The sequence below is a fragment of the Paroedura picta genome, chromosome 14 (assembly GCF_049243985.1).
Source record: "Paroedura picta isolate Pp20150507F chromosome 14, Ppicta_v3.0, whole genome shotgun sequence".
In the NCBI taxonomy this organism is placed as follows: Eukaryota; Metazoa; Chordata; class Lepidosauria; order Squamata; family Gekkonidae; genus Paroedura; species Paroedura picta.
In genome coordinates this window covers 12,209,909-12,227,843 of record NC_135382.1, presented here as the reverse complement: position 1 = coordinate 12,227,843, position 17,935 = coordinate 12,209,909, and the positions used below count along the sequence as shown (strand labels likewise).

The 17,935-nt window shown below is 40.3% G+C and overlaps 2 protein-coding genes across 3 annotated transcripts in view; both read right to left on the bottom strand.

The window, feature by feature from the left end:
• Window positions 1–17,935, bottom strand: part of LOC143823452 (protocadherin gamma-A6-like) — a 285,370-nt gene that overhangs the window by 217,529 nt on the left and 49,906 nt on the right. The window lies entirely within an intron of this gene.
• LOC143823453 (protocadherin gamma-A6-like) lies at window positions 10,434–17,506 on the bottom strand. The gene is made up of 2 exons (XM_077309818.1): window positions 14,209–17,506; window positions 10,434–12,513 (listed from the first exon to the last, which is right to left on the bottom strand). The coding sequence occupies exons 1-2, from the start codon at window positions 16,630–16,632 to the stop codon at window positions 12,451–12,453; spliced, it is 2,487 nt and encodes an 828-aa protein (XP_077165933.1). The 5' UTR covers window positions 16,633–17,506; the 3' UTR covers window positions 10,434–12,450.

Here is a 17,935-nt window from a genome sequence, read left to right as displayed (position 1 = left end):
GTCTGGCACCATTTTCACCCATTTGAACAGCCAAAGCAAAATGGCTACTGCCAATCAGCTGGTAGTTCTGTACAGAATTTAGACCTAGGTCTGGATCTTGAGCTTCAGGGAGAGGAAATCTAGATCCTGGAGTAGAAGTCTCACTCACAGTCAGTTCTTGTTCTCCCGGTGGGAAGTGAGGAGCATTATCATTTATATCTGTAATTTCTACTTCAACTGCATACACTTTCATTTTATTTTCAATAATCACATCACACTTCAACAGACACTTTTGCATTCTGCCACAGATTTCCTCTCTGTCTATTCTTTCTGCAGTGTATAAACGGCCACTGTCATAATTCCAAGCAAAATATTGAATCCTACCTCCACAACCAATTTGGATTTTGTTGCCCTTTTCCTTTATGTCCATTCCCAGGTCTACTGCAATGTCTCCCACCAATGATTCTTTCTGCATTTCTTCAGGTATTGAGTAGTGAAGCTGTCCAGAAACCTCCAATACTGCAATCATAAAGAAAATTAAGCCTCTTCTGGCTAAACACTGGAATCTTTTTCCTGTTCTCATCTCCCCCACTTCACAAAGGAATGTAAAGTTATCTTCAGCCAAATGCTGCCAAGAATGCCTGTGAATGTTCTGCTGCAGATTATCCTTCATTGGGTTCACAATGGATCTGTCAGTGCAAATCTGATCTGTTTTTGTACTTGAGCAGCCAGGCAAGATTGGATGAATTTCAGAAGATGGGGAAACAGTGGCACTCGGAGGATAAACCAAGTACTGCAAACACTCTTTACCAAAACTCTAATTTCATCTCTCTCATAAAATATTTGTGTCTTTTAAGGATAAATACTTGATTCGTGCCCAAATTATGTCAGAAATATTTGAGATGTCTGATGATCGCTATATAAAAGCAACTCTGTAAAGACGAGCCCCATTTTCCACTGATGCTGCTAACAGATGGGATGTGGTGCAAATGCTTACTCGTATACTGGTATCACTTAAATGTTATCCCACCTGCGTGGATTTGATCACAGAAAACTGGCTGTCCTGTGAATCAGGCAAAGTTACATAGTGTGGTTCCCAGGAGGAACTTATGTAAGTTCTGCTCCAATCAGGGGAAAATGCATAATGTTAAATTAAAAAGTTACATAGAGAACATAAAACAAAGACATACATGCTAAATTAAATGCAGCAAGAAAGTAAACTGCTCACTTTTTCACCACCTGGCAGGCTAAAATTGAAACATGCACTCTTGTACCCATGTCCTCCTTTATACCTTACAAGAAATATGCAAATGAGATAGTTCTGATGTAACCCAAAATTATTTCATTTCAAATTTTAATGAAGAATTAGAAATGAGTTTCAGCAAAGCGGAAAACAAAATGACTACTAGTATGCAGAGAGGATGTTTATCTAGCCATAGGGATGAATGTATGAAAAATGTACAAAACACACAAAACAACAGTTCAATATGCCCAGTTGAAAACTTAAACTTTGTCTCTAGTAAGCTTGGCATGATAGCCCGGATCAAGTTCAAGGTCCTGGTTTTAACCATTAAGGCCATCCGTGGCTTGGGCCCAGCTTATTTGAGGGACCACTTGTCTGTTTATGCCCCCCGCAGGGCTCTTTGCTCTGCAGGCACTAATGTGTTGGTGGTCCCTGGCCCCAGAGAGATATGCCTGGCCTCAGCCCGGGCCAGGACCTTTTCAGTCCTGGCCCCAACCTGGTGGAATGAGCTCCCGGGAGAGCTGAGGGTCTGACAGAGCTGTCAGAGTTCTGCAGGGCCTGTAAAATGGAGCTCTTCCGCCAGGTCTTGGGTTGAGGCTGGGTTTCTTAAGCCCAATAGACCCCCCTCAGGCTACACTGTACCATCAGGCAAACCCTTGCTGGGGAGAACAGAGGGTCTTTTTTTTAGCCATCTTGAGATTTTTTTTGATAGGCAGACTATAAATGTAATAATGATGATGATGATTCTTTATTTACACCATTTGTACTCCACCTTTCTCCCCAAGAGAGACTCAAAGTGGCTTGCACCACTCTCCTCTTCTTTATTTTATCCTCACAACAATCCTGTGAGGTAGACTGCACTGAGACCGAGTGACTGGATTCAGATCACTCAGCGAGTAGCACCAGCGAGGATTTAAACTGAGGTCTCCCAGATACTGGTCCAACTTGCTTCATCACTGCACCACACTGGCACTACCACAACACCAGAACAAATTAATTCATATTCATAATTTAAAAAATCCCTTCCACTGACTTATTTAATGCACCATAAGATGCTTGATCAATTCCTAAAATATTTTCCTACAGACATTTAAACCAAACCAGGTTAATTATTGGTGGCCAGCAAACAGCAAACTTTTCAAATAGTAATTATGTCAGAATTGTCAGCAATTTAGAATTCTGTCCTCTTGTAGTTAATACTCCACTAGATCAGAGGGCAGCAATGATAAATCCTGAATTCACAGTTCTATCAAAAGCTGAAAAATGTTGATGACTACTGAACAAGGCACTAAAAATGAAGAGATCACTTTCCTTGAAAACATCAGAGGCATACATCAGCGATGCTTTTGCAAATCACAATCCTATGTTAGAACAGGAAAATAGACTTGGTGACATATGACATCAATCAGCTATGTTGTTACTATTAGGGGAGGTGTTTTGTTTCCAATGGAGGAGCAGAATCAGTGGGTTGGATTTTGTTCTGTGGAGCACGTTGGGGTTCTGTTGTCTCACCCATATGCTTCAGTGAGACAGCTGAATGAGATTGTCTAGATTGTTGAGGATTATTGGGGATTGATATTATCAATATGGAGCTGAACTCAGCTCTATATGTTATCATCTAAGCTTCCGAATGTGTTGGTCTTGGCTCCAAACTGGTGTTCTGAGGGCATGGTCAGTTGGCTAAAGCAAAACCAGCAGAAGCGGAGTCCAGACAAGATGGAGGTGATGCTAGTCAGAAAGCAGTGGCCAAAAGTGCCTCCTCTTTGTTTCGTTTGGTTTACTAACAATCTCTTGGTTAGTCTCTGCCAGTTTGGCCAAGCTGAGCCATGCGTTTGTAACCTTGAGGTTAGTTGTAATGTTCTCAACCTTGAAGGCAACTTGGAAATAACAGCTGCTTCAAAATGCAGCAGGCCACTTATACAAATCTCATTTATTTTAAAACAGTTACATTGGCTGTTGCTTTGTTTATGAGGTCAATTCAATGTGCAGATTATGACCTTTACATCCTAGGATCCCACCCTTGTGTATCACCCATGGTTTTCAGGCTGCCCATTGCTGGTTATTCTCTCACTTTAGGGAGGATCACCTGACACTGAACAAAGCCAATATTTTTCTCCCGTTATACCTCCCATCCTATGGAACAGACTGGTTGAGGAGGAAGACAGAACCTTCTCTAGAAACATCATGGAAGTCATGTCGCAAGGGCAGAATTTCAGAGCTAATATTATTGTCTTTCCACTGGGCCTCACAATTTTTCACATTCACTTTCACATTCAAGGAAATGTTTCAGAAATCAAAATATTTCCACTCAAATTTTACATTTTAACAATTTATCTTATCATTTATTTTTTCATAAAACATTGTGCTCCAATCTAGAATGTAACACCATTCTGCAAACTGTAATTATCAAATAATTATTTTGAATGCGTAATAAATGCTCCAAGCCCAACAATACACCATGACACTCAAACAATTAAAACGACATTTTTAAAGCTTTATAGAGTAAATACTATTTTGGATCAACGTAAACACCAGTGCAACCATTTAAAACAATGGGGGATGCATCACAGAGAGAGATGGGAAAGGCTTTTCCCTTACATATAACAAGGTTCATCCATTATTATGTTTCTAGTCATCTATTATCCACTGGAGGTGCAAGGCTGTGTTCAGTGGAGCTTAGTAGTGGATGGATACTTGGTATCCTATCTAATCATCATATATATACATAAATATCTAAAAAGTGGGAGGATTGTATTAGGAATGTGTGAAGAAGATGCTTGGAGACTGTCTAATTTGTCATGGAGTTTCTAGGATAAATAAATTTTGATAAATAAATTTTGATTTTCAGTTGAAAATCAAAATATAAAACAATTTAATAATATTTAACATTAACCTTAGCCCTTAGCCTTGATTCGGATACTACAGCTGGTCCAAAACGAAGCAGTGAAGGCCCTCACAGCAACACCATGGAGGTCCCACATCTGGCCCATCCTATAATACTGACAGTGACTACCAGTCAAATTACGGATCAGGCTCAAGGTTCTGGTAATCACCTTCAAGGCCATATGTGGTCAAGGTCCAGTGTACCTGAGGTATCACCTTTCTGCCTATGCCCCTCAAAGAGCTTTGTGCTCTGCCAATTGGCTAGTGATCCAACTGGCTAGTGATCCCTGGCCCAAAATAAGCCCGCTTGACCTCAAGCAGGGCCAGACCCTTCTCTGTCCTGACCCCCACCTAGATTTCTAATTTATATGCTTCAATTGTGAGATTTTTTTAAAAACCCAAGTTGTGGAAAAAGTAATCAAACCACATTTATAGAAAGGTGCATGTCCAGATGTGTGCGTTATATGCTGTTTGTTCTTCCAAATGAATTAATGACCCCCAAAATTTCATATCAATTGCCCTTGCCTTCCTCAGGTCTTGCAAACTGAATGCCGTACATTTCTTTATTGAGTTAATCCATCTAATGTTAGGTTTCCCCCAGTTATGTTCCCTTTTTAAAATAAGGTCTTTGTCTTTTCAAGTTACAAGCCATTAAGTGACACTATGAATGCCACAGTTTTGGAAGGTAGAATTCCTAAAACATGAAAGGATCCTTCAAGTCCATATATTCTGAAACCCAATGAAGTTCTGCGTCATATAACTCTCTCTCAGTTATTAAATATAATGATGAAGTTTAGTTGGGAGGAAGACTAAGCAGGTTTTCTCATAAGTAAATCTCATGTTATACAATAGAGATTGCTTCCATAAAAGTGCCTTTAGGAATTCAGCCTTAGAGTATTGAGAGAACAGGAATTTTTTTTTTCAGAGTTGGAATTTGCTCCTAGGAAAATATTGTTAGGATTCCATTGTAAATCCCAATGAAAAAACTTGAGTAGGATTCTGACTAGACCTGCTTAGGATAGCTCTTTTAGTCAATACTACTTGAGAGATAGTTCACGTAAATTATTACATCAATGGGAAAGGCTAAAAGCAACTTTCACAACTACTGATGCAGAAAAAGGCCTAAGATTATGTAGAATGGGATTTTGTATTTCAAACAGGCTATTATAAAGAGAAAGGAGTTGTTTAGAGAATTGGGTTTGTGATTGGGTTTGTGATGCCAATGGCAAATGCCAAATTCACAACATGCAAGTATAGATGGAAGAGAAAAGACTGGTCTCAAGACAGATTAGGAAAAAGTGGTGCCCTTTGGACAATTCACTAAATGAAGTTAAGAATGAAGTGTTAAAATGTGCACCATCAGGTATGTTATTTTCTTGAAAACTTAGATATTATTTAGGGGGGTTGCCCAATCTTTCTGAATAACATGTTTGGCTATATATATCCCCCACTTATATAATGAGAATATTGGGTATATTTGTGTGTTGTGTAACTTGCATTAATTTGTATTTTAGAATTCTTTTTTAAGTTGCAAAGCTACTCTCACAATGATTTATGCAGAAAAAAGCCAAAGACTGTGTAGAATGGGATCTTGTAGTTTAACACTTAAAAGTTTTGTGTTTGGAACAGCCATTCAAGAACAAATAAAATCAATACATTTTTGCCTCACCTCAAAAAAGCAATTCAATGAAATTCCTGTTCAATTCAAAGCAAAGCTATCAACGATATCATGCCCCTACAGTTTGGAATTACAATTTTTAAAGTTATCATTAAACAGTATTTGGGCTTTAGCTGTGCATTTACCTTTTAAATCAGTTAATATTATATTATAATGAATTCAAAGGAACACAAAAGTCTGTTTTGGAAATGAGTCAGATTCTCCTTTCTAGTTTGATATACTGAAGTATTGCTGTTGAGGTACATTTATTTTGACTGAAATATCAATCTAGCCCAGAAAATTTCTCATACCTGTTTTAAGTACATCATCAAAGCCAAGGAAAAGTTTATCATCATTTGTTTATTTATTTAATTTATATACAGCCCTCCCCAGTATATGTGTCTTTTCTCAGCCTCTGACTCACATGGAGATTGTCATTAAGTTCTTAAGTGATCAATAACATTGCTGGCTAAAGCAAAAAAGTACAATGTACCTAATTTATAACCCATTTATTTTTTCATAAGCTTTCATGAGCCACCGTCCATATTGTCACATGCTGTAGTGAACTGGGGGTAAGTGCTGTCCACTGAATGCCATCCTGAAACAATCATTCTCACTTCCCCCTGTCCAGTTATTTCTTTTTTGCCGCCACCGGTAAGACCCTCTTTTTAAACCCAGAGGAGTCTTACCATCTCCCTGGAAACAGAAGCTTCAGCCTATTAACCCACCCAATTATGGGATGGTGTGCATCAATAAACTGACACCTGGAGACCAAACCTATTCTGATTTCTTCACTAGCAAAACAACATAAACTCTAGGCAAATATGGGAAAAAAACATTGAGATTTATTAAACACAAAACAAGCAGAATTGAATGGGTAGAGTTTTACATAAATAAATCAGAGCAACCATTGTAAACTATCTCAGAGCAAGAAAATAGGAAGCCTGTTCTAACAGTAAGAAAATCTCCACCCCCTCCTCAGTCCAGAAAGAGTCTCAAAGCAGCTTACAATCTCCTTCCCTTTCCTCTTCCCACAACAGACACCCTGTGAGGAAGGTGAGGCTGAGAGAGCCCTGACATTACTGAAGAAGGAGAAGAGATGGTTCTTATATGCCACTTTTCTCTACCCAAAGGAGTTTAAAAGCGGCTTACAATCGCCTTTTGTTTCCTCTCCTCACAAAAGACCCCCTGTGAGGGAGGTGAGGCTGAGAGAGCCCTGATATTACTGAAGAAGAGAAAGAAGAGTTGGTTCTTATATGCCACTTTTCTCTACCCAAAGGAGTCTCAAAGTGGTTTACAGTTGACTAATGATGTATACTGAGATTGTAGGAAGATAACGAATTTTATAAAAGTGTTTAATCCTGCTTCTGAAAGGACTATGAATTACTAATTATCTCATAATCTCACATCTCCAGATCATCAGAAGCAATGGAACGTAAACAGATTATTTGCCCTCGAGAATGTCCCTTACTAGGAATCATAGTTATATTTAAATGAGGAAGCCCATGCAGGAGTAGCAAATATATCAGCAACAAATTACAGTCAAAGAAGCAATATCACTTAAATTGCTCATGAATCAAACCCATCCAGAACTTACCTTCTCCAGAGTCTCGGTTTTACCATCCAAATTATTTTCTCCGTTAAGCATCAGGGAAATATCAGGTTCTACATTACAGAGGATATTCTCAGCAATTTGGACAGCGGGCTGCAGGAAAGTCAACTCGTTTCTTCTAGATTCTGAAGACAAGCAGACCTGGTAGGAATATGGCAAAGTTCCATCCTCATAATTGGGAGGAAAAATGGCACCAGTCTTTGCATCAGGAACAAAGCACTGAAGAAAGGTGGGGTTCTTTGATTGTCGAAGTTTCATCACAATGGCCAGGGTTACTGTAACAAGGAATAGGAAAGATATCAAGGCCAAGGCCAGAACCAAATAAAACTGGAGATCAGACTGATTGTCTGAGTCATTGGCCTGAGTGTCCATTTCTGGAAGCGCCTCTTGGAAGTTCTCCGCAAAGACAAGGTTCAGCGTCACAGTTGCTGAGAGAGGAGACTGGCCATTATCCTTCACCATAATGACCAGCCTCTGTTTCATAGCTTCCCTCTCCAGTAATGCTCGGGCTGTTTTGATCTCGCCTGTGTGGGACCCAATGGTGAAGAGAGAGGGCTCTGTGGCCTGCAGCAGGTGGAAAGAGAGCCAGCCATTGTGTCCAGAGTCAGCATCCACTGCCACCACTTTGGTCACCAGATAACCCGATTCAGCCGACCGAGGCACCATCTCAAAGAAAGAGGAACTTTCAGTCCCTTGGGAAGGATAGAGGATCTGTGGACTATTATCATTCCTATCCAGAATGCACACTCTCACCGTGGTGCTGCTATTGAGGGATGGGGAGCCTCCATCCTGGGCCTGCACCTGAATCTGAAACTCCCTGAATTGCTCATAGTCGAAGGAGCGCTGTGCATAAATGGTGCCAGTCTCAGAATTAATAGAGAGGTAGGAGGAAAGAGGCATGTCTTCAAAATTACTCTTAATGATGGAGTACGTGATTTGTGCATTGTGATCCTCATCTGGGTCAGAGGCCTTGACACTGAAAATGGAAGATCCAGATGGGTTGTTTTCTGGCACATAGGCAGTATAGGAAGGCTTTTCAAATTCTGGAGGGTTATCATTGATATCTGAGATTTGTAACGAGATGATTTTGTATGTGGAAAGAGGAGGGATGCCTCTGTCTTTGGCTATGATTGTAATATTATACTCTGGAAATTTCTCTCTATCAAGATAACTATCTGTTAGGAGTTTGAAGTAATTATCTGAAGATGAAACTATCTGAAAAGTTACCATATCTCTAAGTTGGCAAGTGACTTCCCCATTGTCCCCAGAATCTTTGTCGTGAACCTTCAGCAAAGCAATAACAGTGCCAGGCATGGAGTCTTCAGGAATTGGGCTGGATACAGAAGTAAGTACCACTTCTGGAGGATTGTCATTCACGTCTAAAACCTCAATTTCCAGCTTGCAATGTGTCACCCAACCACCCCCATCAATGGCCTGTATTATCTCCATGTAACTTTGCTTTTCCTCAAAATCAACATTTTCTGTGAGCGTAATTGTTCCATCATGTGGATCCAAGTTGAATTTCTGTTTGTTGCTTTCTAGGATGCTGCTGAAAGTGTAAGTGATTTCAGCATTTGATCCTTCATCACTGTCAGATGCTTTAACCTGAGCTATGGAAGTTCCTCTGGGTGTATTCTCCTTCAGGCTTACTTTGTAGGTTTCCTGGTCAAAAACAGGTGGATTGTCATTGATGTCAGTAACAGTAACATGTATATTTGCTGTCCCGGATTTTATTGGATCTCCCCCATCTAGAGCTGTAAGGACCAAGTGGAGTGCTGGTTCTTTTTCCCTATCCAGTTGTTTTTGCAATATTAATTCTGCATATTTGCCTCTATCCTTGCTGTCTTTAATTTCTAGCTTGAAATACGGAGTTGGGCTCAAGTGATAGTTCTGAAGAGAATTGACCCCAATGTCCTTGTCTTCAGCATTTCCAAGGACAAACAGAGCCCCTGGCAGACTTGATTCACTCACTTTAAGTTCAAGATGTTCTTTCTGGAAATGTGGGGCATTGTCATTAATGTCTTCGATCAAAACTTGTATGTGGAATACATTCAAAGGGCTGTGCACCACAGCTTCTAATTTTAGGACACAAGAGGTTGATTTCCCACAGATTTCTTCTCGGTCTACCCTGCCATTCACATACAGGTTCCCATTTTGCTCATTAAGAGTGAAATACTGTTTTTCTGAAGAGATGCCAAGCTTGCGTTTTGACAGCTCTTTAGCATCTAATCCCAAATCTTTTGCAAGATTCCCCACAAGAGAGCCCTTTTCTGTTTCCTCTAAAACTGAATAGTGAATTGGCTGAGACAGCGTTTGACAGGACAATGACAAGAATATGAACAGAAAGAGTACTTGCCTCCTTATCTCCCGCGTCGTCTCTGCATTTTTATTTTCCATCACCTTCATTTCATTCATTGCCTTTCGTGAGATTTCCCCCCTCAGATTTTAAAATATCCAATATCTTAGCAGGAGGGTGTTAGCAGTGTAGTCGATTATTGATCCTTAGGAAATAAAGAAAACTTCCTTTTTGGACGAGCTTCTAAAACAAAGCTGCCTTCAGAATCTGTTTTCCAGTCAAAGAAAACGTATACTGTCGCAGGAGCCTCAAATGCGTTCAGCAGTGCTTCCCTGTTGTCCAACAGTGACACCACGAGTCCACATGCAGAACTGCATGATGATAGTTTATCTTATATATCCACATAGAGATATTCAAAACATAAATCTGTGCCTTCTTTTCCCAGATGCATTTCGCTGGACGCTTCTTTATTACTTACTGTACTTCCTATAATATTCTTCTAATATTATAAAGCCCAGACTAGCCCAAGCTTACCAGAGCTTGGAAATTAACTGTGTTCACTTTTGGGCACCACAGTTGAAGAAGGATGTAGACCAGGGGTAGTCAAACTGCGGCCCTCCAGATGTCCATGGACTACAATTCCCAGGAGCCCCTGCCAGCATTCGCTGGCAGGGGCTCCTGGGAATTGTAGTCCATGGACATCTGGAGGGCCGCAGTTTGACTACCCCTGATGTAGACAAACTGGAGTGTGTCCAGAGAAGAAAACCAAGACGTAGGAGGAAAGATTGGGGGAGCTTGGTCTGTTTAGCCTGGAGAGGAGACGACTGAGAGGGGATCTGATAACCATCTTCAAGTATTTAAAAGGCTGCCAGGTAAAGGATGGAGAAGAGTTGTTCACTCTTGCCCCTAAGGGATGGACCAGAACCAATGGGAGGAAATTTTTAAACAGAGGCTGGATAGCCATTTGACAGAGAACCTTCTGTGAAGGTTCAAGGGGGAGGCAAGTTACAGTGGATGAGCAATAGGGTTGTGAGTGTCCTGTATGGACTAGATGAACCAAGTGGTAACTTCCAACTCTGTTATTCTATGATTCTATGAAGCAGGAGGGGCCACTGCCATTACTGGGATGGGAGACCACTAAGGAAGACATAGGTTGTTATGCTGATGCGGGCAATGGGAAACCACCTCTGCTTACCTCCTGACTTGAAAACCTCATGAGGTTTTTTCCCAATGTGGACTAGTGCATTCATTCTTTAGATTGTTTAAAATTACATTCTGAATTAAAATTACACGCAAAAGTGATATCATCATTATATCTAATTTAACCACGTGAGATTTAAATTATGAATCATTTTCAGGTTTGTTTGTTTTTTTTGTCAAAAAAAAAAGAATAGGTGACTTGCACCACAGTAAGTTTTGGGTATCAACAAAAGAACATGAGCACTAAAACATACTCCCCATTGCCTGTTTTAGTCTGGAGATCAAAACAAATATGCCCACATATTTCTGTCTTGCATGAGTAACTAAAGCAGTTATCAAATGAAACGTGGCACTTTGTACCAACTGGAGTCTTCAGGTTGCCTTCAAGAGAAGCCCTACATAGAGTACAGTACAGAGGTCATCCCAGAAGTTACAGAAATGTGGCAGGGGCTCATGGGAATTGTAATTCATGGACATCTAGAGGACCACAGGTTGACTACCCCTGGATTACAGTGACTAGGTCAACCGAATCTAAAAAGGCAGAAAACTACTAGATGTAAAAGACAGCAAGCACTCCTAGGAACTATGGCAACTTGATCTTCAAGGAACAAATCCGGGTCCAGACTTTTAACACTGAGATGTCAGTCCAGACTTTAGGCACATCAGTCCAGAACATCAATTTTCCATCCATAACATCAGATCCATCCATGACATCAACTTTCCCACCAACAGTGCTCCTACCTAGCCTTTTCTGGATTAAATTTTAGATTGCTCCCCTTCATCATTCAGCCATGGTTTCTAAGTACTGGACCATGATGAGAGTCACATCACAGCTTAGTTGGAGACTAATATATTTGCATATTTGGATTCAATTGTCTTATTTATTTATTTATTCATTCATTTGCACTGTTTATAGTCTGCCTTTGTCACAGACTCAAAGCAGATTACACTTACTGAGCCATAACAATCACAAAAATGGGATATTCAATAACCAATGCATTTGAACTTTAGTGGTCTGGAACCACCAGAAAAAAACTGAAGCATGACACATTAAGTAATACAGCAATTACATAAACAGGAACCTACTTACCTTAAGCTAAATGCAGCAGTATAGTCAACAGTCCTGAATCATTTGTCCAAGCAAGTTTGTAAGACCATTTTGTGTAGTGAAACCAGTGCAGATATTGAACAGTACTGCAGTTCTCTTACATAGGAATTTCAAAGGGAGATTCGAAAGGCTGCTGAATTGTAACTGATTGACAAAGCTCAAGACAATGTCTCTTCCTGGACTGAATCAAAACCTAGGTTTCCTGTCTCATTGCCAATGATGATTTCTCCACTCCTACAACAGTTTTGCATATCACACCTAATTCAATCATACTTGCTATTGTTATTCCCCTGCTATTGTTATTTGCCTACCAATGTCATTTGGCATCTGAAATCACTCCACTTTCCTAGATATAGGACAGAAGAACTCACATTCTAGCTGTATCTGAAAAAGGGAGCAGTGACTCACGAAAGTTCATACGCTGCCACAAATTTTGTTAGTCTTTAATTTGCAACTGGACTCTTGCTCATTTCTACAGCACAGGGGATAGGATGGATCCCAAAATGCTCTCCAGTACAGTCTTCAGGCTGAGGATCTGAAACATCCAGTGAAATCACTCTGCTATTCATATGAAATAAAAATTCTAAATCATCACTGACTAGATCCTGACACATCAAACTATTGCTCCAATGGTTGAACAAGATAGCAAAATTAACAACATCAAAATTGGCTGATTAATTCAACAGAATGCACAAGAATTCACAGCTGTCCATTTGTACCTATAGATCAGTATATCCCAAGAGTTGGAGGGGAAAAGCAACATTGAACATGAAAAGCTCCACTGTTCAAGTTTCAGCCAATAAAATGCTGCTTGCATTTCTATAGAATACTCACTACACTCCAGTTCACACAACATAATGTGGTGTGTGTTTGTTGGTAATTGTTCTTCTCCAAGAAAACCAGGGATTTAGAGTGCAGGCCTGGTCCTATGAGGACCCAAGACACAAAACATTTATCTACTTGTTGAGAGAGAAGAATCATGCAGATCAGACTACTGTGTGCAGGGACCTCTCCGTGGAACATCTATGGCACACAAGTGCCTATTCACAATCCAGTAATTACGTTTGATAAGGGTCAGACGCCTGGGTGATACCAAGAATATAAGCATGAAGGCAGTTAGTGGAAGTGTGTGTGTTTTTTTTTTTGGGGGGGGGGGAGTAGCCTAGTCTGTGAGAAGTCCCTGTAAAGTAAATCCTGGTAAATATTTCCACTGACTTTAGTTGCCCACAAAAAAATTACTAGCCTGCGTTATCACTAGCCTGCCCTAAATTAAAGGGCACATTGATAGACTGAAGTGTGTGAATGGGGGTGATCAAACTGTAATCTGTCACTGAATTAGAGATGCATCTGTAGGCTAGATCTCCTCAGATGGATGAGTAATTCTAATTCTCCATATAGGGAATCTAACATCAGTAAGGTAGTTTGTAGAATATGCACTCAGTTGATATAATATCCTTTATTGTTCATGATTTATTCTTTATAACAGCCTTTCTCGACTTCTTTATGTTGAGAAACCCCTGAAACATTCTTCAGACTTTGAAAAACACCAGAAGTGGCGCAATAGTGCAGAATATGGTTGGGAAGCAGAGCTGTGTACATGCCCACCCAGGGACCCTCCCCTCCTCCTGATAATTTTTTTTTGGGGGGGGGAATCAACATGACCATATATGGTCATATCACCCAATAAATGTTTTAATAAATAAAAAATATGTTAAATATTAATTATTCCCCACCAATTCAGGAAACCCTTCCAGGGCCATCAAGAAACCACAGGGTTTCACAAAACTCTGGTTGAATACACCTGCTTTAGATATAGTAGTTATTATATTTTTATTCCTATGTTCATATTTATATTGAAACAGTGTTTTTTTTAAAGGAAGAATATTACCTCAATTGAGTACCCATTCCTGCAGGCTAAACTTCTACAATCCTAAACTTCTACAATCCTTTAGCACCTTTGTCAAAAATAGATTAAAGTTAAGGGATGTTTACATACCTACCATAAAAAGGAATAAGTTTTTTTTAAAGTTCCCCTTTGAATATCCAGAGACAAGAGAAGAAAACAGAGTCCCCAAATTGCAAAATGAATGAAGAAAAGGCTGAATAGTTAGAATAATGAGATCATTTTGCTAATCACCAAACAGCAAAGTCTGATAGCAATTAATTAGCTACTGAAGTTAAAAACATATTGGAAAATGATTGTCTTGTAAATTTAAATTTTTTATCTCACCTGGATTATGATCAAATCACCACTATTCAAATTTAAATCATCAACCGCTTGGATAGGATCTTTTACTTCATCAGTCAACTGATGAGTCAGGATATCAGAATCATTTGTCTTGGAAATGTTGAACTGGCTTTCCCTAGAGTCTGTAGTGAGAGAAAACTCTTGGCAATACGAGTGAAGAAATGCTCGGACTCCATCGATCCCCACAAACTGTGAAACAGGAACACCAGTAAAATTCATACTCCTAGAATCACATAACTGAGAATTTCTCCATTTGTGGAGTCTGAGTGCCAGTAAGACAAGTAGGAAGGCGAAAAATAAGCAGGATACAAAAGCTACAGCAACCACCAGATAGAAGGTGAGGTCTGATTGGGGGTCTGCAGGAGCTGAGATGCTGCTCAGGTCAGTCAATACATCAGGGATGCTGTCGGCCAGCACCACAGTGATTGTGACTGAGGCAGACAGAGGGGCCTGCCCATTGTCCTTCACTAAAACCACCAGGCTTTGCTTGAGAGCATCCTTGTCCAGAAAGAAACGGGCTGTCCTGATCTCTCCGGTGTGGAGTCCTATGGAGAATAGCCCTGGCTCTGTGGCCTTAAGCAACTGATAGGAGAGCCAGCCATTCTGCCCAGAGTCTGCATCCACTGCCACCACTTTAGTGACCAGATATCCAGGCTCAGAAGAGTGGGGGGCCAACTCTATCCCAGTGGACCCATCTGTGGGAGTGGAAGGGTACAAAATTTCTGGAGCATTGTCATTCTGATCAAGGATGGAGAGAGTCACTGAGACATTGGAGCTGAGTGGTGGGGATCCTCCATCTTGGGCCCTGATCAGGAACTGAATCTCCCGACATTCTTCATAATCAAAGGAATTCAGAGCATAGACCACCCCTGATTCAGAATTAATAGATAGGTAAGAAGAGAGAGTGGGAATTTTCATGACTCCTTCCATGATGGAATATGTTATTCTGGCATTTTCTTCCCAATCAGGGTCATCGGCTTTTAAAGCAAAGATCAAAGCTCCTCTCAGATTATTTTCTACAATATAAGATGTATAGCTTGATTCTGCAAAGAGGGGAGGGTTGTCATTTCTGTCTAACACATGGAGTGAAATAACGGTAGATGTACGGAGTGGTGGAGTCCCATGATCAGTAGCTGTAACAGTAATATTATAAGACGGCACCTGTTCCCTGTCGAGAGTGCTGTCTGTCACTAAGGAGTAAAAATTGTCTATCGATTTCTTCAGTTGAAAAGGAAAGTTGTTGGGAATGAAGCACTGAATCTCCCCATTGAGTCCCGAATCTCTGTCTTGTACATTTAAAATAGCAATAACTGTTCCAGCTGGTGAATTCTCAGGGACTGAACTGATTACAAAGGTCAATGCTAATTCTGGTGTGTTGTCATTCAAATCTATAACAGAGACCACAACTTTTGACATATCACTCAGACCTCCCCCATCAGTGGCTTGCACCTCAAGGTGGTACAAGGACGAAGCTTCATAGTCCAGGGTCTCTCTTAGGATTATTTCTCCTGTTGTGGAATTCAGCAGAAAAAATCTGGAATATTTCTCTGTGATTTTTTGAAAAGAATATTTGATCTCACTATTGATTCCCTCATCCTGATCAGTAGCTTGCACGGTACAGACTGTAGACCCTTTAGGAATATTCTCCATGACACTTGCTTCGTAGACTGGCTGGATGAAAACTGGTGCATTGTCATTTGCATCTAGAACTATAACTTGGATATGAGTAGTACCGGATCTCACTGGATCGCCCCCATCAGTAGCTGTGAGGATGAGGTCATGAACTGGTTGCTCCTCCCTGTCAAGAATTTTTTCCAACACCAGCTCTGCATGGTTCATGCCATTTTCTTCCATTTGTACTTCCAATGAAAAATGGCTGCTACCTGCAAACTGGTAGCTCTGTATCGAATTCATACCCAGATCTGGATCTTGAGCTTTGGGGAGAAGGAGTCGGTCTCCAAGGGTAGCAGTCTCACTGATTTTCAGTTTCCATTCCATTGGCAGGAATTGGGGGGCATTATCATTTACATCTGTAATTTCCACTTCAACTCCAAGTAGCTCCAATTTGCTTTCAATAATAAGCTGAAACTTTAAGAAGCATTTCTCTACCTCACCACAGATTTCCTCTCGGTCTATTCTCTCAGCAGTTTGTAAATGACCATTGTTGACATTGAAAGCAAAATACTGAATCCTACCTATAGCGGGGACAATGCGGAGTTCGTGGTTGGGAAGTCGTCTCCTGTCCATTCCCAGATCTTTTGCAATATTCCCTACAAAAGATCCTTTCTGCATCTCTTCTGGAATGGAATAGCGGATCTGTGCAGAAACGGCATTCCAAACGTGCATCATAAGAAGGCATTGTAGGATTCCTCCTTTACAGCTCCACAGATCCTGATGTGTTTGCATTCTCCTCAAGCAGGATAATAGCCCAAGTGATTGTCTTGGCGGCACAAATCTTGCATCTAAACGTTTTCTAAGCAAATGCCCCTCCGTTTCACAGTGTCTTCTCAGCTTTTTGTGCGGGTTGATTACAAAAAGAAGCTAAACTAGCTTGCTGGGTATTTCAGTTCTGTTTCTTGTAGGTGAACAGTGACACCATGAGGCTCAAGCAGAAACTTGAAGAATCTCATTTAGAATACCAAACACACATTTGCTACTATGAAACTTTAATTCTGTTTATTTCAAATATATTTTATTTGTACCCAAGAATCAAGAACAAAAATTTCAAGCAAGCAACATCACCAGACTAAGAAAAAAAAAGCTCAAGATGTTTCCCAGCATAAAAAGTGAAAATGTTATTGCATATATATCTTGAATATTTATTTAGCCTTCTGCACCTACCCGCTAAGAACACAGCAAACATGCTCCTGTCTCCTCTGTATCTTCATTTTTAATCTCCTGAGTCAGTTGCCTTTTAGTGAACCTAGGAATACAGAATACTACTGCCCTTTAAAATGAATATTAATGAGCATGCTACAATCAAATATTTGGTAGGTTATTATGAATTGTTCCGTGCAATTCAGCTCTCAGCTCGTTTTTACTTGTATCTTTCTTTTGCTTTCTCTCTCTTGCTTCTGCAGATTCTATTCTTTACTCATCTCCTTCCTCATTTCCTTCCTCCCACCCCATATGCCCTGACTTGCTCTAATTATATGCACCTGTACATTCCCACAGATCTATTAATTTATTTATTATATAGATTTGTATACCGAGCTGTCTTGGGGTGGTGAACAACATTTTAAATATACAATGACAATAAAAGATACATTAATAATAAAGCTTGAACCTTTCATGTCTACACTAAAGGTAAAGGTAAAGGTATCCCCTGTGCAAGCACCAAGTCATGTCTGACCCTTGGGGTGACGCCCTCTAGCATTTTCATGGCAGACTCAATACGGGGTGGTTTGCCAGTGCCTTCCCCAGTCATGACCGTTTACCCCCCATGTCTACACTAAGGACCTAATTAAGCTCACCTGTCCCTCGGTCATCTCTGGATTCCTGCTATATTTCAGTATCAGCACAATATATAGCTTAGCATTGCAAAACGAATCCAGGGAACTGAAGCCAAAGAAATGTTAACTGAAGGCTAACTGCCTTTGAAACAATGGTATTGAAAGGTCTTTCAAAGCGCTGGTGCATCAAGAAGGCTCTGTTCTGCCTGGAGATCAGTTCAGCCTCTTTGTAAGGTATAGGTTATAGCAGGTCCTTC

Bases quoted from the DNA above. Each gene is read 5' to 3' on its own strand.
- LOC143823453 (XM_077309818.1), bottom strand. From the start codon at position 16,632: ATGCAAACACATCAGGATCTGTGGAGCTGTAAAGGAGGAATCCTACAA. The intron at 12,514-14,208 runs GTGAGATAAAAA...TGGATGTTTCAG, and splicing joins GTGATTTGATCATAATCCAG to ATCCTCAGCCTGAAGACTGT.